Raw genomic sequence first — 26,915 nt, 5'->3', positions numbered from 1 at the left:
TCAATCATTGTGTGGCAAACTGAGGAACCAGTGATTAGTTTTCTATATATCTTTATTTGGTGGCTAATTCACTCTATTGATTAGTTTTTGAATCTAGGTGCACTATTTTTTGATTTTATATATAGTACAATCATTACCACATAAGAAATTCTTTTTATCTTGGAATATACTGACTCTAGGTTTGTTATTTCTCTTAGTGACCATGGAAGGAGGGAGGGTGGTAGAAACGTTCTTATGGGCTTGGGCTTAAATTTGGATAGATGGGGGGGGATAAGAGTTCAGCCACCCTCTCTTTACTTGTTTGGAAGCCTGATCCCTTGGACAAACAGGCAGCATATTCTCACAGATGGATGATGTTATCCAGTGTAAAGTGTACTGTCACTTTAACTTCTTTAGAAGTCTCAAGACTGCCCGTATTGCGCATGCGTGAGTGCCTTCCTGCCCGACGTCTGCTTGTAGGACCATCAGTTTTCCGCAGAGCTAAGAAGATGTGTCATCGGAGTCTCTCCAATTGTGCTATTTTTCCCCCTTTTTGTGCCTTTCTGGGTAATTTTTTATTCATTTATTTTTCTCTGTAGTCAGTTTCTCAAGAGTTTCTCTCAAAATTTTTTCTTTGCGTTTTATGGGCCTTAGGTCCTTTTATAGTCAGAATTTCAGCTGGCAGCATCAACTCTTTTTCAATCATTAAATTAAATGATTCCTGGAGGTACAATTTCTTCCTTCAATCTCATATCAGTATTTTTTTCCCTCGAAGTCAAAGTTTTATAGCAGCTTCAAGAGATGCTCTCGGAGCATTAGTCATTGATCCACACAATTGGTGTCTTCAGTGCCTTGGTATTATACACCAAGAAAACTCTTGTCATTGCTGTTCAAAATTACAAAAATGCTCTTTGAGGGCTCGACGTCTACAACAGAAGAAACTTTTTGGACACCAAGATCCATCGAAGATGTCCACAACATCTGATGTCGAAACAAGATGCGTCAGTTGACACCATAATCACCACATCATTCGGCACTAACTTCCTCAGTACCGGTTCCACCTCCTTCTAAGCAGGCTAAGAAGACTTCAGATGTCTCATTTCAACACATGACGCTGGCATCTATAGCATTGACTAAAAAATGCATGCCAAACAGCGTCAGCGTCGCTCTCCATCATTACAGAAAGTGTCTCCTCTGAGGCATGCCTCGACACACTGCACCAACAGTACCATCATCACCTTCGGTACCGCAGCTTACCAATCGGGACCAATTTCGTGAGTTGCTTCATAAGGAGCTAGCAGCTATGCTTCGAGACCAATCAAAGCCAACTGCAGCACGACCTCCTCCAGTACTGGGCTCAGCTCTATGAGGCCTTATGGTACCAGTCCTAAGTCTCCTCCTCAACGAACCTCCAGGTCCCATCATTGGAGCATTTCCTCCTCATCGTTGTCAAAGGAGACATAGGAGTCCTTCCTGAAGCTATCATCATAAAAACATAGAAACATAGAAGATGACGGCAGAAAAGGGCTACAGCCCATCAAGTCTGCCCACTCTGCTTACCCACCCCCTGCCTATTCCCTAATGACCCAATTTCCTTATCTTGACCCTCGTAGGGATCCCACATGGGTATCCCATTTATTCTTAAAGTCTGGCACACTGTCTGCCTCGATCACCTGCACTGGAAGCTTGTTCCAATGATCAACCACTCTCTCTGTGAAGAAATACTTTCTGGTGTCGCCATGAAATTTTCCGCCCCTGAGTTTGAGCGGGTGCCCTCTTGTGGCCGAGGGTCCCTTGAGAAAGAAAATATCATCTTCCACTTCGACACATCCCGTGAGGTACTTAAATGTTTTGATCATGTCTCCCCTCTCCCTACGTTCCTCAAGAGTGTAGAGCTGCAATTTGTTCAGTCTCTCTTCGTACGAGAGACCCTTGAGCCCCGAGATCATCCTGGTGGCCGTCCGTTGAACCGATTCAATTCTGCGCACATCTTTACTGTAATGTGGCCTCCAGAATTGCACACAGTACTCCAGATGAGGTCTCACCATGGCCTTGTACAACGGCATTATGACTTCAGGCTTTCGGCTGACGAAACTTCTATTGATACAACCCAATATCTGCCTTGCCTTAGATGAAGCCTTCTCCACTTGATTGGCAGTTTTCATGTCTGCACTAATGATTACTCCTAAATCTCGTTCTGCTGAAGTCCTAGTTAAAGTTTCTCCGTTCAAGAAGTACGTCCTGCATGGATTTCCGCTTCCGAGGTGCATGACCTTACATTTCTTAGCATTGAAGCCAAGCTGCCAGGTTGAGGACCAACTTTCCAATGTAAGCAGGTCCTGCGCCATATAATTCTGTAAACTGCATTCACTTACTATATTACATAGTTTGGCGTCATCGGTGAATAGTGTTATTTTACCTTGAAGCCCTTGAGTCAGATTCCCTATGAATATGTTGAAAAGGAGTGGACCCAGGACCGAGCCCTGCGGCACTCCACTGGTCACCTCCGATGTTTTAGAGAGGGTACCATTAACCACCACCCTCTGAAGTCTGCCACTCAGCCAATCATTGACCCATGCAGTTAGTGTCTCTCCTAACCCCATCGATTCCATCTTGCTTAGCAGCCTGCGGTGTGGGACACTGTCAAAAGCTTTACTGAAGTCCAGGTACACGACGTCCAAAGACTCTCCCAAGTCCAACTTTCTTGTTACCCAGTCAAAGAAGCTGATGAGATTGGATTGGCAGGACCTACCCTTGGTGAATCCATGCTGACTGGGATCCCGAAGATTCCCTTCATTCAAGATCGTGTCCAATTTGCTTTTAATTAGTGTTTCCATGAGTTTGCACACTATTGATGTGAGACTCACCGGTCTATAATTCGCAGCCTCTGCCCTGCAACCCTTTTTATGCAGAGGAACGACATTAGCTAATTTCCAGTCCAGGGGAACTTTCCCCTTACTTAGGGAGAGATTGAATAGCTCAGCCAACGGTTTCGCCAGGACATCGCTCAATTCTCTGAGCACTCTTGGGTGCAAATTGTCTGGCACCATAGCCAACATACCATGCAGCATCATGCTCCTTTGGAGGAAAAGTTTTACATCTCCAGCCAATCTATCCCTTCAGGATTTCTCTGACCTACAACATTCTGCACCAGAATCCTGTGGGCTTTCATCAGGTCCATCTCCTCTGCCTAGGAGTAGGTTACTTCTGGAGAGCCCTTATTTTACTTCATTTATAAAGCAAATGGGACAAGCTCTTCCTGTGCATATAGAATCTTGTCCAGGATCAAGAGCTGCACTTTTCGATGCACATGACTTTGAGCAAATCCTGAAGGAATGTCTAAAATGCCCATTCCATGATCTCATGTGAGAATCCATGTTGAAAAACTGGGAGACTCCCCTACTTATTCCAGTGGCACCATCAAAATTGGATTCCCTTTACAGGATTCAATCATGTCCTTGCTTTAATGAGCCTCAATTGCAGCATCAATCTCCCCTGGTAGAGTCTGTTTTGAAGAGGTCGTCCTGCTCCAGATCAATCACCTCTACACCTTCAAGTAAAGAGGGTCATACTTTGGACAAGTTGAGTTGTGAGCTATTTCAAAATGCAATGCTTACCAGTCGCATCCTCAATTACAATTTCTAACTCAAGAACTTGGTTCAACACCTGTCTCATTTCGAACAATTCATCCCTCTAGAACAATTCATCCCATTTCGAACAATTCATCCCTTCCTGACTTTCAACACACTACACAGAATCTCCTTGAGACCAAGAAATTCATGTCAGGCTCAGTCTTTGATGCTTTTAATGTAACTTCCAGTGCATCAGCCTTTTCCATTGCAATGCAGCGGCAGGTGTGGCTTCGTGGATCAGATTTGAATCCTGCTGTCCAAGACCGCCTCATAGGGAATTCTTCTGTATGTTTTTCCTTCCTGGCCCATGATCGGCCAAGTTGTTCGGTGGATCATGGCCCATTAGGGCCAAGTCATTCTGGTGGATTTGGATTGGCCTCACAGACTGTGGTATGGTAAAGATCTGATGCGTCTGCATTAAGGTTGCAGCCTGCAGTTCCACACACATCCAGACAATCTTATACAGGAGGATCCAAATCGCTTTGCTCTTAGTGCGCAAAGGTTATTCTGATGTAGTCATTGCTACTCTGCTCAAATCTAAGAAGTTGACTACTGTGTCTGCCTGTGCTAAGGCTTGTACCAGGAGAAGGTAGAACCATATACCACTCCGATTTCAGTGGTTCATGCTTTCCTCCAAGCAAGTCTTGATAAGGGCCTAACCGTAGCGTCCCTTCAGGTCCAAGTGGCTGAGCTCTCTTGTTTCAGAGCCTGGGATTGTTCTTCGTCACTTGCGTCTCATCCTGATCACCAGATTTCTGAAGGGTGCTCTTCGTGAGACCTCCTATCAAGCCACCGTTCCCTTCTTGGGATCTGAACTTGGTTCTGTCTGGCCTTACCAAGGCTCTTTTTGAGCCTCTAGGAGATGCTTTCCTCTTGTACTCGACACTCAAGACTATTTTTCTGGTTGCTGTTCCTTCTGCAAGAAATGTCTCAGAGCTCCAGGCTCTTTTTTGTCGAGAGCCCTTCCTGCAGATCTCAGATACTGGGATTTCCTTGTGCACAATCCCCTCCTTTCTGCTGAAGGTAGTTTCAGCTTTCCATGTTAATCGGGAGGTGCGTTTACCTGTTTTTCAGCCTTCTTGCTCAGTTGCAGGATCACATCTTGAGGAAATTGGATGTGCACAGGGTTCTTCTGCGTTATCAGGAGGTTACCAATGAGTTTCATCTCTCTGACTATCTGTTTGGGCTGACTCCTAATCGGGGCCACTATTTCCTGATGGATCCAAGAGGCCATTTTGTCAGCCTACATTCTTTCTGGGAAACAGTCTCCCATGTCTATAAAGGCACATTCTACCAGAAGCGTGGCTTCTTAGCGGGCTGAAGCTAGCGTGGTCTCTCTGGAGGAGATTTGTGGTCTACTATGTACACGTTCACTAAAGTTTACCAAGTGGATGTGGCAGCAAGACAGAGCTCTGCCTTCAGGTCCTCTGTCTTGAGGGCCGGCACAGTCAGCCCACCCTAGCTCTTTGGGACTGCTTTCGTACGTCCCACTTGTCTAGATCCTCTCACCTATTGCACTGGAAAAAGAGATTATTCTTATATTGATAATACCTTTTCCAGGAGATAGGTGAGCCATTCTAGACTCCTGCCCTGTCCTTCCTGCGCCTGCCTCATTCTGTTTATGTTTCTCCAAGTTGCTCTTGGATGCCAGTCAGCCCTTTGGGGTTTTGAAGACTTCTTTGTCTATGTTTATGTGCATGCAGGGGTCTTTCCTGAGCTCCTTTGATGCCTTTGTTAGCTGTTTCAGTTTGAGTTTACATGTTGAGCAGAACAGTTGTGTTTGGGAATTTTCCCTTTGATGTCTCTGCTTCATGTTGAATTTGGGAGCTCTCAGTGCTTGGGTACTAACTGTAGGTGGTGCTATAACTCCCATTGAAGTACAGGAGAGTCGGAGAAAAAGTCTGGAGTGGATTCCTTCTGCATATGGCATGCGGCCCATTGGGATACAACCCACTTGTCTAGAATGTCTCACCTATCTAATGGATATTATCAGATAGCGTGCCAAAGCAGCACCTGATTGGTGTAGCCTGACTTTAGTTCCTGGAAGAGGAGATCAGAAAATACTAAAAAGGATCCCGCACCCGATTTTCAGCACCCGCCGCCACCCTAGCTTCCCTCTCCTGCCTCCTATCTGCTCCTAAACCACATTCGTGGTTTTTTGAAATTCTTGGGTGCTCCTGGAATGGAACCCCCGTGAATTTCGGGAGAGTACTGTAATTTTTTTTTTCTATCTTTTGCTTTTTTTGTTGTTGTGTTGGTCCCAGTCTCTGGTTTATTTCCTTGTTTTCTCTTAATTCTCTTGCCAGAATTTCCTGGTTTTCTTTCCTCCTTTTAAATTTCTGCCTCTGTCTAGATTAAATTCTTTCTTACCATCCAGTCCTCAATTTCTTTCTCTTCACTGTCTACCTACACCTTGCTACCTGTTTCCCTCACCCCAGCTCTCCTATTTCACTTCCTCTTATTCCTCCAGTATCCCACCAACTCTATTCTCTTCATCTAGTATGCACACTTTTTCTGTATCACCTTCTTCCATACAACATGTGCCCTCGCTCCCTGCCCCCTTCCATCCAGTGTCTGCCCTCTCTCCTCACTTCAGCATCTTCCCCTCTCCCCCTCCTCACTTCCATCCAGCGTCTACCGCCTGAGAGTGTTGTAGAACGGGTAAAAGTGAATTGATATTTTTACTGTTTCAGAAAATACAAAGACCAAGAGACATGCAATGAAATTACATGGAAATATTTTTTTCTCAAAGGATAGTTAAGCTCTTAAACTCATTGCTAGAGGATATGGTAACAGTTTTTAGTGTGTCTGGGTTTAAAAAAAGGTTTGGACAAGTTCCTGGAGGAAAAGTCCATTATATGCTATTGAAATAAATATGGGAATCCACTTCTTGCCCTGGTTTGGTAGCATGGAATCTTGCTACCATTTGGGTTTCTGACAGGTGTTTGTGACCTGGATTGGCCACTGTGGAAACCGGAAACTGGGTTAGCTAGATTGTTGATCTGACTCAGTACAGTATGTCTGTTTGTCTGTTCTTATTCTTTCTAAACAAATCTAACAAGTGTCAAGTGGCTAAGACTGTTCAGTCTTGTTGCTATACCACTTGAAACCCATGCTCTCATTTTGAATTTCATTCAGTTATACAGGGAATGGTGCTATCCAGATTGGACTATTGTAACACACTATACCTTGGAATAGACTTGTAATAGACAAATTTAGAACTACACATATTACCCCTTTACTGTGACAATTACACTGGTTGCCAGTGATGTTTAGGATACAATATAAAGTGTTGACAACTGTATATCATCCCATTGCAACATATTTTTAAATGGTTGTGACCATTTACCATCCTGGTCAATCACTAAGATCAGAAAATGTTTCACTTTTGAAAAGTAATGCTCGACCTGCTTTTTGTTATGCAGGAGTTAAACTATGGGATTCCTTTTGGGGTCAGTTGAGGATGGGTGCAGATAGGGTTGGGTTTAAAAGATTGTTAAAGGACTCAACGTTTTAGGCAGTTCTTATTGTATTCTCTTATTTTATTATGTATGTTTTGATGGAAACTGCCTAGGTGTAGATGATATATAAATTTTAAAAATAAATAAATAACAAGATCTGAAAGAAATGAAAGTCAATTTATTTCGATTTATCAGAGGCAGGAGAAAGGCACTGGAAGGTTGCTTGGCATCAGTGTCAAGTGCCAGCCTTCCAGTGGAAAAGATGAGACCTAGATGGCAAGGAGTAAGAAAAGACACTAAGGAAGAGGGAACAAAAGGATGGGACTGCCTTGCATGCTTAGCCACACCCTACCCACGGCATCCACTGTCCACTTCCTCTGCACTTAGGCCATCCAGCAAAGTGCTCCTTTCTCCAATCTCACAGCTTGTGCTTTTCAACTTTTTAATTTTGAGAGGGACAACGAAGATATGGATGCTGCAGGGAAAAAGATTCTAGAGAGATAAACTTTATTTCTGTATCGTTTCCTTCTATTCATCTTGGTTCAAATGTTATAACCAGTCGCCATCATTCTAAGAACCTGGCCCCAGGCACTGCTTCTAACTATAAGGTTGATGGGGTTATTGGTATCCTTCCCTATAGAGAGAGAGAGTATTCATCAGTTGTCATAAGTATCATTACTTATCGTGGAAATCACTGGGTCAGAAGGAGGTTACACCAGTGATCAATGGATTTCATTAGCTTGCCGCGAAGCTTTCTGAGTTCCCATGATCCTCTTGTCCCTGTTGGGAACTTTATATAAAGCAGGTTATATGCAGTGAAAAATAAAGCCTTCATTTTGCAGGAGACATTTGAAAAGAGGTGAGAAGTGCCTCAGTAAATCAAGGATGTGGAATGAGTTCGCGCTGGTCCTTCCAGCTTAAACTATGGCTCTTCACTGTTATTGAGGTGCACTCTAGAAGCAGCACTTTGCGATCTCACATACTCTCTGAATACTGGAGCAGAATGAGCATGATAAATAAATGTCCCCCTGTACCACTCTGACAGATCTTGTTTATCATTTAATAGTATTTTAGGGCCTCTGAAATTTTGCTTATTTTGTTAGACCTGAAAATGTGGTAAGAATGATTCTCAAACTGCAGAATGAGCAGCAAGTGCAGTTCAGTTTTAGACTAGCTAAGCAGGTCCACTCTACTCCCTAGACCCTGGTCTTCAGTCACAAAGATGTTTCCTCTGACTGATTTCGCTCTGTTCCTGCATCCCATTTAAGATCAGTCCTGGAGTCAGCACCCAATTCAGGGACCTTGCAAGCATTAACTCTCTTTTCTTTTTGGGAGCCAGTATTCAGCAGCCCAGGGAGTGGCAAAATTAAATGGGGTTTCATTTTGGGTTAACTTGGCCCAAATATTCAGTGATGTTTCAGAAATGTTGAATAGAATTGGATAATGTCAGATGAACTTTAGGATAGCCTTTGTCCATGCTTAGTCATCTGTGTCCCTTTAATGTTATTATGCCAGACAAGTCAGAGGGAATGTAAGATTAAGGTCTTCCTTGATAATCTTCTTTCCAATAGAAAAACTCAAGTCCTGAACCTATGGATACAGCATCTTCACATGTGAGGAATGCAGAAGGCATCATCTACGTTTTCAACTCTGCCTTTCTGCATCACCGGACACTGCCCTCTTTCTTCCGTTTGTACCAAAGCAGAGAATAACCCCTTAAAGAGGAGAAATAACAAGGAGAGGCATGAGGAAACTCCCCGATCGCATACTTTTATTTATTTTAGTTATATACCACCTATTAATTAAGTGGTTTATATTCATGTCACTGTCCCTATCTGTCCAGGTAGAATCAGTCTATCTAGCACACCTGGGGCAATGGAGGATCGAGTGACTTGCCCAGGATCACAGGGAGCAAGCAGTGCAGGGCTTGAACTCACAACCTCAGGGTGCTAAGGCTGCAACTCTAATCACTAGGCCACTCCTTTCCCCTTTTGATCTGCTCTGCAAGAAAAAACAACTCATTAACAAATGCAACATGGCATCAACAAGGCGGAACGAAAACAATCACCTACCTGAATGCAACCAACACTAACACTTGTTTGACTCTGACTTTATCAAGAATAAACTTGTATAGACACTCCTATCTTTCTGAAACTGTAGCTTCATATTGCTTTGTCTTGCTTGAGTGCCATTAGACAAGCCTCTGCAGCAGCAAACTTGTCTGAGGCTAAAAGCAGACTACAATGACAACTGATAGGGTGGGGTTTCAGGACTCGGGCTTCTCTACTGGAAAGAAGATTATCAATATAAGAATCTAATCTTCTATTCCAGTGCAAAAAGCACATGAGTCCTGAACCTGTGGGACATATCAAAGCAGTGAATCCTTTTGTGCTGCTATATCCACTCTTTAAAAGTTAGTAAATGTGAGTAGAGTGGACCATGTAACTGCCCTACAGATCTTGGGTGAAACCATCCTGGATTCCATCCAAGAAGATGCCACACTTCTGTTGAAATGTGCGTTTACCACATGTTTTGTAAGCAGAGAAAATAGCCATCTGTATCCATCTGGAAATCAAGGCCTTTGAGGCTTGCCTTCCCCTGCATCCAGAGACTGTTAGGACAAAGAGACAAAATCTTCGGTGACCTCCAGGTAATGAAGGAGAACCCTTCTGACATCTAGTCATGCTAGTATTTTGTCCTGCTTCTGTACACCTGTGACCTGGAATGTCAGCAATCGAACTTCCTGATTCACTTGGAATGCTGACACCACCTTTGGTAGAAAAGAGGGAACTGTACACAGAGACGCTCTCGCCTCTGTAATTCTAAGGAATGGTTCCTTGAATGACAAGGCCTGGAGCCCTGAAACTCTTCTAGCTAATGGCTACCGGGAAGACAGTCTTTATTATGAGGTCCTGTAAAGGCTCATACAGGGCTTTACTTGGTGCCCTCAACATAAGGTTAATCTTGACCTATGGCGTCTTTCGGAAATAAATTAAAACTGTATTGTTTGATAGATTTATCTCTTAAAAAACAAAAGGAATTGACCCCAAAATATCCACAAAGAAGAAAATCCAGAGAAAACCAAAAAAACTCTGTGGAGTGACAATGTTCCCAAATGGACTTTATTTGAAAGTATCAAAGGTCCACTGAAATCATCCACATAAAATAATTCCATCCACATAAAAGTAAATCATCCACATAAGAGCCTTAAAGGACCTAGTCCGCTAGGGATACAGGACCCAACACGGTCCGCATTTTGAAAAAAGTCTTCTTCAGGGGTCCCTGGGGATCCTATAAAGGTGAGTACGTGGGAAACAATTGTGTGGTGAACCGGAAGTGAGACACTGCTTGCATTTTTATGTGGATGGAATTATTTTATGTGGATGATTTTAGTGTACCTTTGGAACTTTGATACTTTCAAATAAAGTCCATTTGGGAACATCGTCACTCCACAGAGATTTATCTCTTAAACAGAAGTTACACTAAATTTAATAATCTTATTTTGTCTATTCTTGAGTAATATGTTGTACTTTTATTATTTGCATTTTGTAATTCGCTGATTGTCCAGCTCTCTTCAGTGTGAACCGCCTAGAAGTCGTTTGATCATGGCGGTATAGAAGAATAAAGTTATGTAATGTTATATGTTATACTATGAAAAACAAGCTTGATGCACAGGTGGACATAACTGTACTGCTGCATTCAAGAACCTGGTTAACAAGACTAAGAATGTTATAATGCCTCTGTATCGCTCCATGGTGCGACCTCATCTGGAGTATTGCATTCAATTCTGGTCTCCTTATCTCAAGAAAGATATTGTGGTGCTAGAAAAGGTTCAAAGAAGAGCGACCAAGATGATAAAAGAAATGGAACTCCTCTCATATGAGGAAAGTGTAAAACGGTTAGGGATCTTCAGCTTGGAAAAGAGACAGCTGAGGGAAGATATGATTGAAGACTACAAAATCCTGAGTGGAGTAGAATGGGTACAAGTGGATCAATTTTTCATTTCGTCAAAAATGACAAAGACTAGGGGACACTCAGTGAAGTTACAGGGAAATACTTTTAAAACCAATAGGAGGAAATATTTTTTCACTCGGAGAATAGTTAAGCTCTAGAATGCATTGCCAGAGGTTGTGGTAAGAGCGGATAGCATAGCTGGTTTTAAGAAAGGTTTGGACAAGTTCCTGGAGGAAAAGTCCATAGTCTGTTATTGAGAAAGACATGGGGGAAGCCACTGCTTGCCCTAGATCGGTAGCATGGAATATTGCTACTCCTTGGGTTTTGGCCAGGTACTATTGACCTGGATTGGCCACCATGAGAACGGGCTACTGGGCTTAATGGACCATTGGTCTGACCCAGTAAGGCTATTCTTATGTTCTTATGTTAGGGTAAGAGGCCATTGAACCTTTCTCCAAACGAGCTCATAAACAGGAAAGACTGGCCATCTCAACCTTTAAGAAACTGATCGCCAAGCCCTTCTTGAAGGAAAAAAAGGACCACGGCTACCGAAGCCCTAACCAGCTCTCATCTTTTGCTGCAAACACCAGTGTTGAAATGAGCATTTGTTGAGCGGTGGAGTGGAGGCCTGAAAGAGAAGAGAAGACAATATAGAATAATTGTAGCTTGGGGAATAAAAGTGAATTGATAAACGCTGTTTGCCAGAATCTTTAAAATCTACCACCTCAAGGTTTGTTTGTGGGTCTCCGGAAGAAAGACATGGCTCTCTGCCGGGTTGAATACAATCCCAAAGTACTCCAGGGATTGCGAAGGATCCAGATGACTCTTTTGGAAATTGATGATCCAGTCCAGTTCTTGCAAGAGGTCACTGCCTTGTGGCCCTCTGCCTGGGATACAGGCCTGATGAGCCAGTCTAAGTATGGATGAACCTGAATCCTGGCTCTTTGCAAATGTGCTTCTGCCACTACCATTACCTTAGGAAACATACGTGGTGCCGTTGCTAGTCCAAATGGGAGTGCTGAGAACTGAAAATGTTTCTCCAGCATGTGGAATCTGAGAAACCTTTTGTGAGCTGGAAAAATGGGGATATTCCTCTGGATCTTACTGTGTCCATATGGCACTTGAGCACTTTTAAGGCTGTATTGACCAACTTGAGATCCAGTCTCTGCTTCGACATCCGGGACTTCTTCCACTGCCTGGGTCTTAAGCATGAAGGCCACATCCTCAGTCTGGAGCAGCTGTTACTCTTCCCTCCCCACTGGGGAATTTATGAAAAAATCCTGAGGTGGCTGAAACCATTTGAGTTTGTACCCTTCTCGAATAATGCCCAGCATCCACTGGTCTGTGCAAATCCATTCCCAGGCCTCACGATATTCCACAAGTCTCACATCTATATGGGGAAGCTCAGAGATTGATTGATTTCTTTAATTCATTTTCTATCACGTCCTCCCCACAGAGCTCAGGACGGGTTACAGTTAACAGGTTACAATTTGCCTTAGTTACAGGACAAGTTTTTATCCTAACTTGACACATACTAAGGATCTAATACCAATATACGGGTTAAATTTGTCATAGCTGCAGTGCAAGATTGTTCAATACAAGTTTATATCCTAATGTGACCCATACCAAGGATCTTGTATCAATGAACATTTCTTTGTAATCTGTCGGTCGTGGGGGTATGTTTTTATGGCTTTCCTAAAGTTGAGGAGTCCTTCAAGTGATTTAATCTGAGGGGCAGTTAATTCCCGTGGGTTGGTGTGAAGGAGTAGGAACCTCATTTGGCGGTTTGCAGTTGAAGGGCACAAAGGGGTGTTTTGAGTTGTACTTTATCCTGGGAGTGGAGGGACCGTCACGTAGCCCGGTGCCATGTTGTGCAACGTTTGGCTATGGGCAGCCAGTGAGCCGACGATAGAGCCTGGGAAACTGGGTCGCAGAGATGGAGGTTTTTTTAGAAGTCTGTTTGCCATGTTATGTACACACTGGAGGCATCATAAGAACATAAGAATAGCCTCACTGGGTCAGATCAATGGTCCATCAAACCCAGTAGCCCGTTCTCACGGTGGCCAATCCAGGTCACTAATACCCAAAGAGTAGCAACATTCCATTCAGAATCCTAAAGAATAGCAAGATTCTGGAATCCCAGAGTAACAACAGATTCTGGAACCCCAAAGAGTAGCAACATTCCAGCATCTCAAAGAATAGCAAGATTCCGGAACCCCTAGGAGTAGCAACATTCCATACAGAATCTCAAAGAATAGCAAGATTCCGGAATCCCAGAAAGTAACAAGGTTCTAGAATCCCAAAGAGTAGCAACATTCCAGCATCTCAAAGAATAGCAAGATTCCGGAACCCCTAGGAGTAGCAACATTCCATACAGAATCTCAAAGAATAGCAAGATTCCGGAATCCCAGAAAGTAACAAGGTTCTAGAATCCCAAAGAGTAGCAACATTCCATACAGAATCTCAAAGAATAGCAAGATTCCGGAATCCCAGAGAGTAACAAGATTCTAGAATCTCAAAGAGTAGCAACATTCCATTCAGAATCCTAAAGAATAGCAAGATTCTGGAATCCCAGAGAGTAACAAGGTTCTAAAATCCCAAAGAGTAGCAACATTCCATACAGAATCTCAAAGAATAGCAAGATTCCGGAATCCCAGAGAGTAACAAGATTCTAGAATCCCAAAGAGTAACAAAAGATTCCGGAACACCAAGGAGTAGCAACATTCTATGCTACCAATCCAGTGGTTTCCCCCATGTCTTTCTCAATAACAGACTATGGACTTTTCCTCCAGGAACTTGTCCAAACCTTTCTTAAAACCAGCTACACTATCCGCTCTTACCACACCCTAGCGGTAGATATAGTTGGATGTCAGCTACAAAGGAGTGAATCTGTATTTGGTATTTGCGGGCTATGTCTAGGACAGGTCTAATGTAGAGATTGGATAATATGGGGGATAGTAGAGCCCCCTGTGGAACACTGTATTTGATCAGTTTCGGATTTGATAGCATATCATTGAGCAATACGCTTTGGGATCTATTATTCAGGAAGGAGATGAACCATCATAACGCAGTGTCTTGGATACCAATTTGGCATCACTGGGACTTTTTTGGAATTGTTTCCAGAATGGGCACCTGATACAGGCTTTCGTCTATAGGCACCAAATCTCTGCCTAGTCCCTTGAAATGCCATCTGCAGAGAAGTTCACAGAAGAGTGCCAAGGTCGCAAAGAGTGCCAAGGCCGCCTGTAGCCTCGAAAGGAGTCACGACTTGACCCTTGAGGTACATGTGGCTTGCTATCGGGAAAAACTTAGGATGCCTGACCATTACAGTGGTCATAAGGTCGTCTAGCCCTTTGCCAAAAAAACCATCTGCCCCTTAAAGGGTAGCTTGATCAACATGACTTTAGAAGCTGAATCTCCTGCCCATTGTCTGATTTAAAGCATCCTGCAGGTGGAAATAAAATAAGCAGACACTTACTCATGACTCTAAACAATACGTAGCATCTGCAGCATAATCCACCCCCGACAGGATCATCTGGGGTATGTACTTGCCTCTGAAGCCAGAGCACGTACCCGCTGCCACTGCCTTAAGACCCAAGGCCTCAAATTGCCTTTTGAGAATCGGATTCAGTCTGCAGTCCTGAGCACCCTTCAGGAGCACACAGCCTTCACTGGGAAGAGAAGTACGCTTTGTGACCTGTTCCACCAAGGCATCCACCTCAGGTAACAAAAACAGTTGCTGGAAATTGGGATATAGCTTAGTCATGACCCTAGCCCCTTGGAAGGGCCCCTCTGGTGTTTCCCGCTCCTCCGTCAGCATCATGGTGATCTTGGGTTTTGGAGCTGCTCAGTAGTGAGTGTTGTGTCGAGGCAGTTTGCAGAACCTCTAAATCTTGTTTCCGCAAAGAGACTGCAATGATCTCATTCAAGTTGTCTGGCTTAAAGAGCCTGCACAATGCTACAGCCTCCTGGCCGTACTCTTTCCCATGAGAACCTGCATCTCCTACAGAGGAAGCTCTTCTGGAGAGAAGAGGCACCAATTTGGTTCCCCAATAGGCCCAGTCTTTCTCTGACTGGTCCTCAAGTTCCCGGAAACCCTTTTCTTGAAAGGGAGCCAGAGTCTGCAGGGATAATCCCTCCTGCGTGCTAACTGGCACAGCCTCAGCTGGACCTGGGGACTGTTTGTACAAAGCATCATATATGAAAGTCACAAAATTAGAGTCAAAAATTTGACCAGAGTCCCTGGAGGACCTCCCTGTAATAGTGGTGTCCACACATTTTCACTTTGCTGATGGCACCAGATCGCAAGTATAAAGCTCTAGAAGTGATTTGTCCCAGTTCTAGAGTTTTCTGTGCCTGATTGTTTCTAGACCCAAATGAGGTGTTTTGAGTCAGGGAGAGGTCAAGATAACCATTGCGGCAGCGATTTTAGCGACAAAATCGGCCCGGGGGAGCTACTAAAATGGAGAAAATTTTTTTAAAAAACAGGATTTTAGGGGAGGGAGGATCCTCATGGAAGCTCTTAAAAACAAAAAAAACCCAAATCAACTCCACCCCGATTTCTCTCATAGAGAATAATGGCTATACTCACTGTGCGAAAAAAACAAAAAAGAGAATCCAACACTGGTTAAAGCAATTAGCTTAGCAGGGTTTAAAAAGGTTTGGATAACTTCCTAAAAGGGAAGTCCATAAGCCACTATTAAGATGGATGTAGAGAAATCCACTGCTGATTCCTAGGATAAGCACCTTAAAATACATTTGACTTTTTGGTATCTTACCAGGTATTTGTGACCTGGGTTGACCACTGTTGGAAACTAGATATTGGGCTTGATGGACTTTTGCTCTATCTCAGTATGGCTATTCTTATGACCTCTTGAGTTATATCATGAGAATGAGCCAGTGGGACAGACATTCCCACTTCTTCCCACTGACATTTCTTTCATTTGTTTATCCAATAACCAGCCCCAGTTCTGCTAAATATCGAGAACCATCTTGGGACACGTTTGTTGGGAGTTTTCTTATCATTTTGCAAGATTACTTTTCCTGGAAACAATAAAACATGAAAACATGCTGCCTTTATCAGCAGAACAGCCACAGCATCGATTCAGGAGGAAGAAGGTTGAGGTTGAGCAGGGCAGGATTAATTCATCAAGGGTCCCTAGGCATACAAGTACACTAGGCCTCCTGCTCCACCCCACCCTGCGCCCAGGCAGAAACAGGAAGCTTTGGGCAAGCAGCATCGCTTGCACAATTACAGTTCCCGTTGCCTTTCTTACCCGCTTTGCTTGCTTGACTTACATTCTGTTGATGGGAGGTTGCCAATCGGGGTGGGGCCCGCGTTGCTGATCGATGCCCATCGCCGTTTGGAAAAAACAATGTTGATGCCTTCCTTCATCAGGCCCCCCTGACCATTTCGGGCCCTAGGCACGTGCCTACTTGGCCTATTGGTTAATCCTGCCCTGGTATTGAGAAGTTAGTGGTGGGAATCAAACTCGCAACCTCAGGATGCTGAGGCAGCTGCTCTAACCACTAGGCCACTCCATCAAAAACCCCATGGGAATGCCCCTGTTGGAAAGATAAGCCAAGCATTGTCTGATTTTTTTTCTTCTTGTTTTAGACAAAAGATTTTTGTGTTCAGTACTTAGTTCACCATGCACACTAGTATAGTAGGTTTTTTTTGGGGGGGAGGGGGAGTCTGCAGCGTCACCCTGCTCCTTGGTCTTTCAGCTCAATTAAGATTGGTCTCTCTTGCAATGCTGGTTTTTGTGACATACCTGCCTAGCTAGTTTGGCATTTAGGCTATCCACAATGAACATGTTGTGCAAAATGCAGATCTATCTCACACTGGAACTGTTGGGTTTCATTTTCTAGAAGCTCAAGGTTCAAGTGTATTTAAAAATTTAATTTAATCGCAAAATCCAAATCCAATGCAATTTACACATAGCTATAATATCAGGGTAAAAAGAAAAAGTCACATCAATTGAACCAGACAATTGGTACAATTTTAACAAAACAATACATGAGAGAAAGGGAGGAAAAAAAAAATGAAAGGATTAAATACAATTCATAAACAAATAAAAAAGGGATAGGTAGCGAAAGAAGAGGTTGGGAAAGGTTACCCGCTTAATTTTCGCTTACCAGCACTATTAGTCCGCTGTAAAGTACAGTGCTCCCCCGAGATTCGCAGCGGTTCCATTCCAGGAACCCCCGTGAATCTCAAAAAACCGCGAGTACGGTTTTTCATGGGGGAGTCTGAAGAGGGCAGCAGGAGAGCAGCCGGAACGTCGTGAGTGTAGGAAATCACTCGTGGTACGCTCCGACCGCCTCTTCCTGCATGAAGTCGGGCCTTATCCAGTCAGGAGCTGCGTGTCAATGCAGCTCCTGATTGGATAAGACCCGACTTCGTGCAGGAAGAGGCGGTCGGAGCGTACCACGAGTGATTTCCTGCACTCGCGGTGCTCCGGCTGCTCTCTCCCGCTGCCCTCTTCTTGTCGGCGGTTCTCGGTCGGAAAATACCGCGAATGACCGGGACTGCGAACCGCCGACCGCGAACAACCGGGGGAACACTGTATCCTAATTTAATAGAATTTGAATCAAGTTTCAAGTTTTATTATTTTTAATATACCGACCATCAGCATGTATCTGGCCGGTTTACAATGCTAAAAGAAATAAAATAAAAGGTAAAATAATAATTATATATGGGAGAGGAGTGAATATTAAAAAGACAATTGACAAGTACTTACATGGACTTGAGGGTAAATAAGTACATTATTCAAAACAAAATTTAAAAGAAAAGGAAGGAGGGGGGCATATGACATCAGGAATGGGGATCGCTTCGTAGAAGCGGTTGAGATGATTTAGTTAAAGGCGTCCTTCAAAAGCCAGCTTTTCAGAAGAAGGTAGGTTGTGATGTCTTTCAACCAGTGGTTCTCAGTCTGGGCCCTTCAGGACCACCCAGACAGTTTGGCCACAGTGCACATTTATATGTTTTGCCTCCATTATATGCAAAGAAGATAGCTGGATATCCGGAAAGCCAGATGGGATAGGCGATGCTCAAGAAGCAGGTTGAGAGCCACTATTCATAGAATCAGAAGGTGTGAGCTTTTGAGATCTCGCAGGCCTCTTCTTTGGACGAAGGAGGATGAGACTTTCTAACTGCATCTTTTGTGCATGTCTTAAAATAGCTACATACGTGTTTAGATGGTTGCATTTTGGCTTCATATTCCTTACTCAATGAAGAGAACATAGTTCGCAGAAACCAGGCCCTACTTTTGTTAACACTAATTTTTTCACTAGTCGTTCAATGAGGGCTATGTCTTTTAGAATAAGCAGCCTAAAAGGGAAGGGGTTGTCAGGTGCTTGTGACCTGGATTGGCCACTGTTGGAAACAGGATACTGGACTCGATGGATCTTGGGTCTGCCCCAGTATGGCAGTGCTTAATTCTTGTTTTATATTATGTACACTTCAGTTGGGGGGAGGAGGGAGGGAGGAAAATCCAAAGTAACCAAGATGAGTGCCTTACTCTTGCTTTTCTTTCCTTTATCACCAGGAACCTTTGTGTCTGCGTTCACCGTGCTTTGTGGTGCCCGCACAGATCTGCCTGACAGACACATATGCTGTGTATTCTGGCTGAACATTGCAGCTGCTCTGATCCAGATCCTGACGGCCATCGTCATGGTGGGCTGGATAATGAGTATATTTTGGGGAATGGACATGGTTATTCTAGCCAGTAAGTGACTGCTTTTTTCCATTTGTACTGAGGCCAGTGGTTGCTTAAGGAAGGAAAACCGGACTAGGTTGCAATATTTTTTCCAGTTTATAGCGATCCAGTCCTAGGCTTACCCCTGTCCATTTCAGCCATCGAACAAAGCCAGGATGGTCCAGCCTATCTTAAAATAAATTGTTCTCACCACCACACAAAAGTTAAAGGGCAGCCAAACAATGAAGATGGCCACCAGGTGGAACGCCGAAGCTTAGTCAAATGCTCTGGGAAGGATCCGACACAACCTGATCAGAATCTAAGAATAAATGATCTGCCAGTTCTTCCTGCAAATCAAAACAGGTTGGATATATACAGTCATAAAGCACACATTGCCAATCTCATTTTTGTGCTTTATGATTGTTTTGATTTGCAGGAAGAACTGGCTTATCATTCATTCTTAGACTCTGACCCCTGATGCAGGTATATGGCGAAACGCAGGCCGTGTCGGATCCTTCCCGGAGCATTTGACTACACTTCGTCATTCCACCTGGTGGCCATCTTCATTGTATGGCTGCCCAGGTGTTCGAGAACCAAAACCAGTGGTTTAAATGAGCCACTGGAAGTGGGAGTGGTTCATCTATGATTTGTTCAGCAGACTAAAATGCCAACATGTCATTCAGTACCAAAAGGAGACCTAGACCCGAGATGAATGCAGCTCCTTAGGACTGCTGAGGCAAAGAATATGACTGAACAGTAATGTAGGCACAGGTAGGCTTGGATGAGCTCAGGCCCATCCTTGCCATGGCTGGTGAGGATCCCCAAGCTCTGCCAGCTGAAGACTCCTGGCATCTTTCCCTCCCCCACTGGTGATTCAGTCTCTCTAATCCTGTCTCCGCCCCTAGTGCACAGAGATTGCTGGCAGTGGGGAGCAAATTGCACATGCTGTTCGTGCTAGCCCCGAACCCTTCCCTCTGATGAATTCCCGTATATACAGAAACAGGAACTTGGATCAGAAGGAAGGCTCTGGGGCAAGCTCAGACAACGTGTGTGAGTCGCTGCTATATCAGAGCCTGGGAAAGAAGATACTGGATTATCAGCAGGGGACGGGAGGGAGAGATGTCGGACTGCGGATGAGGATAGGGGTGGAGTGGAAATATATTGTAAGATAAAGAAAAAACAGACCACCGAAATAGTTCCACAAAAAACAGAAGCAAAGCAGAAGGCAAAAAATGTGGAACCAATGATCTTGTTAAAAACTTTATTTGAAAATGGTGCAGAGATGTACAAGAAAAATATCAAATATACAATAACCCAAAAACACAGTATATAAATGTGGCATAGACCCGACACTAGCCATGTATTTTGTTGCATTGTTTCACATTTTTAAGCTTGTGGCTCATAGCAGGACCAGAAGGTCATTTTCACGACTGAAACACGGCCAGTGTCGGGTCTATGCCACATTTATATATATGTGCTGTGTTTTGGGGTTATTGTATATTTGATATTTTTTCTTGTACATTTCTGCACCATTTTCAAATAAAGTTTTTAACAAGATCATCAGTTCCACATTTTTTGCCTTCTGCGTGGTAATATATTGTGTCCTTTTGCACTCAAGTCCACCCAAAATTGGCCATCTGACTATGCCACTGCTATTAACAGAGGTAATCGTAACCATCTAAGCATGAATGGCACCTAGAGCATGTAGTTCCAGCTTTCAAAGGGTGTCTCTCGGATGAGGACACTCAATGCAGTGACAAAACTGTTGAGAGAGAGAGAAGATCATAGAAGGTGTGTGAAGGTCTCTGGTATCTGAACATCAAGTGAAGGGGGGAGGGTGCATGAGCCGGATGTCCAGGAAATCCCGGATATATCCAGGCTCCCGGATGGGCTTTCCAAAACCCGGCATTTGTCCGGGTTTTGGATAGCCCCAACGAACTCCGGCCACATCTGGAGGGCCTCTGAGCATATATGGATGCAAACTCTGCAGAACCACTTAACTAGAAGCCTCAAGTCACTGATCTTTCTGTCTCCCAAAGGAGTGGAATACAAGCACATATTTAACTTGGCACAAAGACCTGGAACAGTCTTCCAACAATCAAGGCTGAAGCTAACTACCTCAAATTTTGTAAGAAGCTAAAGACTCTCCTCTTTGAGAACATATACGCTTCATGGACACTTAACAATTACCTTAGCAAATTACATAACATTGCATCATTCAAGTATTGAACGACCCTCCTCATATTTTGTCTACCTTTAACTCACTCAACTGAATTGCAATTGAAACCACTATACTGTACATCTGTTTTCACTATACTTCCCACTATAATGATCCAACTTCTTATCTCCAGTATATAATCGCATACTATTCTGTCTAACCTCATTTATTGTTGTATTACCTAAATATGCTGTGTAACTCCTGAATTGTAAGTCGACTTGAACCTAGGGCACAGAGCAACCCAGAAATTGTAGATTAGATTTATTGCAAACAGGTTGAAAAGGTGACGGTGAAAGCTAGAAGGATGCTAGGGTGCATAGGGAGAGGTATGGCCAGTAGGAAAAAGGAGGTATTGATGCCCCTGTGTAAGACTCTGGTGAGACCTCATTTAGAATATTATGTACAATTCTGGAGGCTTCACCTTCAAAAAGATATAAAAAGGATGGTGTTGGTTCAGAGGACGCTAAAATGATGCGTGATCTTTGTCATAAGGCGTATGGGGACAGGCTTACAGATCTGGACAGACTTGTATGGTCTGTGTCCCATATATGATGATTTGATGTAGGATTGGGCTGGGGAGGGCATCAATGAGAACTCCGCTAACTTGGAACATGAGGATTTTACTGGCCTGACTTAATGGTAGATATCCTGCAAACAGGATGGTTGGATAGACTGGAGTGAGCTTGGACGGCAACTTCAGCATTTGGAACCTAAGACAATACCAGGTGGACTTTACAGTCTAGGACCCAGAAATATCAAAGAAGAGACAAGTTAATTTAATCAGGTACTGTATTTACAATGGGTATAACTAATGGGCAGACTGGATGGACCGTTCAGGTCTTTATCTGCCGTCATTTACTATGTTACTCTATGTATACTTCGGAGGAAAGGCAGGAAAAGGGAGATATGATAGACATTTATATACCTACGTGGCGTAAATCCACATGAATAGAGACTTTCAATTAAAAGGAAGCTCTGGAATGAGAGGGCATAGGATAAAGTTAAAAGGTGATAGGCTCAGAAGTAATCAAATAAATATTTTTTATAGAAAGGGTGGAAGATGTGTGGAACAGTATCCCAGAAGAGGTGATGGAGACAGAGACTGTGTCTGAATTCAAGAAAGCGTGGAATAGGCACATGGGATCTCTCAGAGAGAGGAAGAGATAATGGTTACTGCGGATGGGCAGAGTAGACAGGTTATTTGACCTATTCGCCATCAAGTTCTATATTACAGCATCTCTCTCTCTCATTCTGCCCCTTGCTGCAAAGGGATTGGGGAAAAAGAGAGAGAATGATCTCTTCAACTCCTACTGCCGCATCCAACATTTCTCCCTCTCCTATCCCCTGGATTATGTGCAGCATTTTCCGCCCCTGCCCACCAGCCCCATGTCCAACATTTCTCCTATCACCGCTCTCCAGCACCATGCAACATCTCTTCCTCCTTTCCCCCCACTGCCATGTCTAACATTCCTCCCTCTTGCATCCTTTTCCATCTGTCTCACTGTTCCGTCTCCACCACCATATCCAACATTTCTCCTCATCTCTCTTTACCTCACTACTCTCCCACCACCATGTCCAACAATTCTCTCCCTCCCTATATCCAACAATTTTCCTTTCTTCCTTTCCCCATGTACGCCATCTCTTTCCCTCTCATTCACACCCATTCTCCCTTTCAATTCCCTCCCCTATCTCTGTGTCTCTTTTCCTCCCTCCCCCCTTCCATCCTATGTCCCAAGTTCATGCCCCTTCCCTTCTGTGGCCCAATGCGCTCCCTCTTTCCCTTCTGTTCGGTGTTTGTCACGGCCATGTGCAGCTAATTGTGAAGGTGCCAGTATATAGCAGCGCGCATGAGATGGGACATGTTTTTTTCCGGCGCTGTGGGCCGTTCTTCTGGTTATTCCCCGAGTCTGATTTTCTTTCTATGCAAGCCACGGCAGGGTAAATTTTGCGGGGCTTGAATCCGACTATGTTTCTAGGAGCGTTGATGCAGCGACCACGTGTCAGCGAGAATCAGGCGTGCGCTTGGGTCTCCGGCGATGGTGGGAGAGCTGCAGCGTTCCGGTAGTTTGTTTCCAGCTGACTTTGGTCAGGATATGCCGGGGCTTCTCTCCTTTCCGGTTCAGACAAGTTGTATGTGTTTCACCAGCTTTGGGACAAGCTTGGGCAGGTTTATATGACTGTCTGTGTTCCTGCTGTACTCCCTTGAAGAAAGCTGCTTGTTTAATTGGACTCTGGGGTTAACACTCAAGGGGTTTACCAGAGAGACTCTGACCTGTGCTAGGTCACCCAGTCTCGGTTTGTCTCCGGACTGGGGCGACATACGGCAACTCACGGCACGGTGAGATCAGCAGTAAGATAGTGCCCTGTATTTCACACAGGTATCTCATTGTCTCTCTTGGGGTCCCTGCAGATTTGGGCCTCTGTGCTGAGCTGCATGTGTCTAGTAGTGGTACAGGATATATATGCCTAAAGGTAGTACAAACAGTTTCCAAGTTCGGGCTGTTTCTATGGGCATAATGACACTGCACATCTTCCTGCGGCCAGGACTCTCTTTCTCTATTTCTGAGGGGCCTGGACTTCAGATTTCCATGCTTATCACGCTGGTTTCTCCTGTCGCCATTTTCTCCTGGCACATGCTAGACGGGGCCCCCGACCAGACAGAAAGGGCTGTACAGCTCCTTTTAACCAGGAGCCAGTTACCTATTCTATCAAACCCGCGGAGGATCACGCACTATGTGGCTGTTAGCCTCATCCCTGAAGCTCTCATTAGCGATGTGAGCTTTGTCTGATACCTGTAAGGATGCTGTTGTTTTCCACGGGACGATAGATGCAGCTTCTTGATTGAGTCTTCACTTTAAAGGACGTACGTATTCACTTTAAAGGACATACGTATTTCGCTCATGTTGCATGGGGTTAGTACTGTTTTCATGGTTCCAGTATATTCCTCTTTACATTGTGAAACTTGATTTTTCCTAGGAGAATCTTCTTGCAGATCCTACAGTTCTCATCCTGCCGTTCCCTGACCTTCTGCACTTCATTCTGAGGGGATCTTGACTTCTTCCAATGACTCTTCAGGCTTTCTCATGAGGGAGAAGACGCTATAATGTCAGGTCAGGGGGCTGTGAAGATTTTTCAGGATGCTTGCAACTTTGCATCCTCCTCAGGTTTCCAGTTCATTCTTGGAGTCTCTATGTTTTGTGTTTCCCTTTTCAGTGTTCAGTGGAAAGGCAGTTCTGGAAAGGCAGTACCTCAGGGCAGTTCTTGTAGTTCTTCAGGAACTAAGGGACGTTGTTCCACTTACTGCATGGTGCCCATGATGGGGGCATTGGGCAGGCTGGATCCCATTCTGCTAAATTAGTTTCTCAGGGTTACACATTTCTGCAGAAAAACTGGGAGAATATTTACATTTTCACTATGGACTCCGAATCGGCACTAGGTTTGCTTGCCTCTCTTTTGAGCAGCGCTTTCGGTTTTGGCACATGCCATTTCACCCACCCAAGGCTTCAAGAACATTTTAGAAAATGTGGGTAGTGGTACCGTTTTGGCGCTACCAGGTGATTCACCTAATTTCTTCTTGACTGACTGCTTGATTCGGACGTCTTCCAGTCGGGCCATTTGACTGACACGAAAAGGGTGGTTTCTTTTCCTCAGTTCTTTGGACGTGAATCTTCAAATTTGCACAGCGCTCTTTTCTCCTGTACTATTTATAGGTATATCGGGGAAATGTTTTTATTCATATAGGAGAGAAATGTGTTTCTTCCCAGAGACTAGGGCGATGGGTCACAGTCTCAGGTTTGCATTCTTGTTCGGTCGCCATGACCAAGAGTATGGGATTCTGTACAGGTTATAGGATCCATGTTGCTGACTCCACTGGGAACTTCGGCTTGATTTCCCATTATAACGCTTTTGTTCCAGTGGTTCCCAGTATCTCAGGGCTCCAATTATTTGGTAGGCTCCTCATGCCTCGCTCTGTATGATTTGGTGGCTCAGCGAGATTTCTCTTTTCAAAGGCATGCCTCGGTCTTTGCTGGACTAGTTCATGGCCACCAAACATCCCGGGCAGTCGGGTTGGGGGGCTCAATGTCTTCCATCCTCAGCTCCAGGAGTCTGGTCTTAGGGGCGACTCAGTACTTGTTCATTCTTCTTCTCTTGAGCATGGTCAGGCTACCTTTCTGGAGCTTCAGACCATTCTTCCGGAATGCCGCTGAGGGTCCTTTCAGTCGGTATTATGATGGGGGGAATTTCTCTACAGCCTGGGCAGTAGGTGAATTACTCAGTTGCCAGGTAAAGTTGTTGTTCTACTTCAGTTGGTGGACCCTCAACTTCCTCTTCTGTTGGCAGATCATTTTATGGGTCAGGAAAAGAGTTTGGATAGACTTTCTCTCCGCGAAATCTGTGCATGGCCCATTTATTGTATGTTACAGTGTACAGCGTTGTGTACGCTCTAGAAAGTGTAAACATTAGTAATAGTGAAATCTTCTACATCCTGGATATTGGGAATTTTGGCTCAGGCGTTCCAGCTCTTTTTATGGACGTGAGATCTCCTGGGACTAGACCTCATGGCCTCGTCTCACAATTCAATGCTTCCTAGCTTCTTCAGCGGGCACAGGAAGTGGGAGTCAGAGGGGGTAGCAGCGTGGCTTCTTTCTCGCCTCTGGTTTCTCTTTTTTCAGTGTTTTCCCCTGGCTGATGATGGCTTGGTTTGCCATCTCAAGCTCGTTTTCAGGGCACAGTATTTGTAGAATCTCTGGATTAGCTGTGCCATCCTTGCTATGCGGATCTGATGAGTCTTTCGACAGCCGGACTGTTGAGTTTCCTGGTATCTCCGGATTTGCTCACCTAGGGTCCGATCAACATGGGTATTTGTACTACTTTGGTATTACAACCTAGCTTTTGAAAAGTCATGGCTGACGTGTAAGGGTTATGCGAAGCAGGTTGTTTCTTCTCTTATCCAGGCGCTACAGATGTCTTCACCTGTGGCTTCTGCTTCCTTTTGGAGGTTTTTCCTTTCTTGGATACTTCTCAACATTTGCACCCTTCCAAAGTTCCTTTTTGGCACAGGTGTATTGCCGGGGGCTTAACATTCAATTCCCTTCAGCTTCAAGTGCCATTCTTAGCTTGTTACAAGGGCTAGGTATATTGCTCTTCGCTTCCTTCTCAGCTTCATGTAGTTCAGTTCCTACACGGAGTACGGTATATTCGTACACCTCTTAGAAAGCCCTGTCTGGAGTACAATCTTCAGGTACTTCTTCGCAGTTTGCCGAAGGCTTCATTTCCTCCTTGTGCCGCTGAACACGGGGTTTCTTGTGGCCATGGCTTCGGCTCTGCAGTTTTCTGAGTTGCAGGCCTTGTTCAGCGGGGATTCCTATTTCTGATTTCCAAAATCTGGGGTATCAGTTCGGACGGTACCACAATTCTTTCTAAGGAGGTGTCATCCTTTCTTTTATGACATGCTCACTTTTCCTTCCTTCTTCCTGGGAGGAGAAATGGGGAGCCGTGCTTTTATTCACTGCATTTTTTGAAAGTGCGTAGCGTTCCCCACGAGCAAGGTTTCTATTGACTTTTAGTTGTTTAGATCACCTTTTTGTATTCTTCAAGGGACGCCTCAAACATATGGCGGCGTCCAAAGCCTCCATTGCTCGATGGGTCCAGGAGGACATTCTTTACACTTGCTTGATGGCAGGGAAGCGGTTGGCGAAAGAACTTCATGACCATTCCACCGGAGCACTGGCTACTTCTTGGACTTGGTCCAGAGATTTTTCCTTGGAGGAGTTTTGTCTCGCATCTACTTTGTCTTCCGAGAGTGCTTTCTCTCAGCATTCCTGGTTGGATGTGGGGGCGCATGCGGTAGATGCGTTTAGTGCTTCGGTTGTTGCGGAGGCGGCGTTTGCTTACCACCCAGATTGAGGATTGCTTTGCTACATCCCATTGGTCTCTGGATTCATCTGCTGCTGTTGCTAGGGAAGGAAAA

The 26,915-nt window shown here is 44.4% G+C and overlaps 1 protein-coding gene across 1 annotated transcript in view; it reads left to right on the top strand.

Moving 5' to 3' along the window:
• STUM (stum, mechanosensory transduction mediator homolog) overlaps window positions 1-26,915 on the top strand; it is a 106,723-nt gene that overhangs the window by 61,899 nt on the left and 17,909 nt on the right. Inside the window, exon 2 of the mRNA XM_033937150.1 lies at window positions 18,577-18,756. Coding sequence (XP_033793041.1) covers window positions 18,577-18,756 — 180 coding nt within the window. The remainder of the gene's footprint in view (window positions 1-18,576; window positions 18,757-26,915) is intronic.

The sequence above is a fragment of the Geotrypetes seraphini genome, chromosome 3, assembly GCF_902459505.1.
Source record: "Geotrypetes seraphini chromosome 3, aGeoSer1.1, whole genome shotgun sequence".
Classification (NCBI taxonomy): Eukaryota; Metazoa; Chordata; class Amphibia; order Gymnophiona; family Dermophiidae; genus Geotrypetes; species Geotrypetes seraphini.
This window is presented reverse-complemented; position numbering and strand designations above follow the sequence as displayed.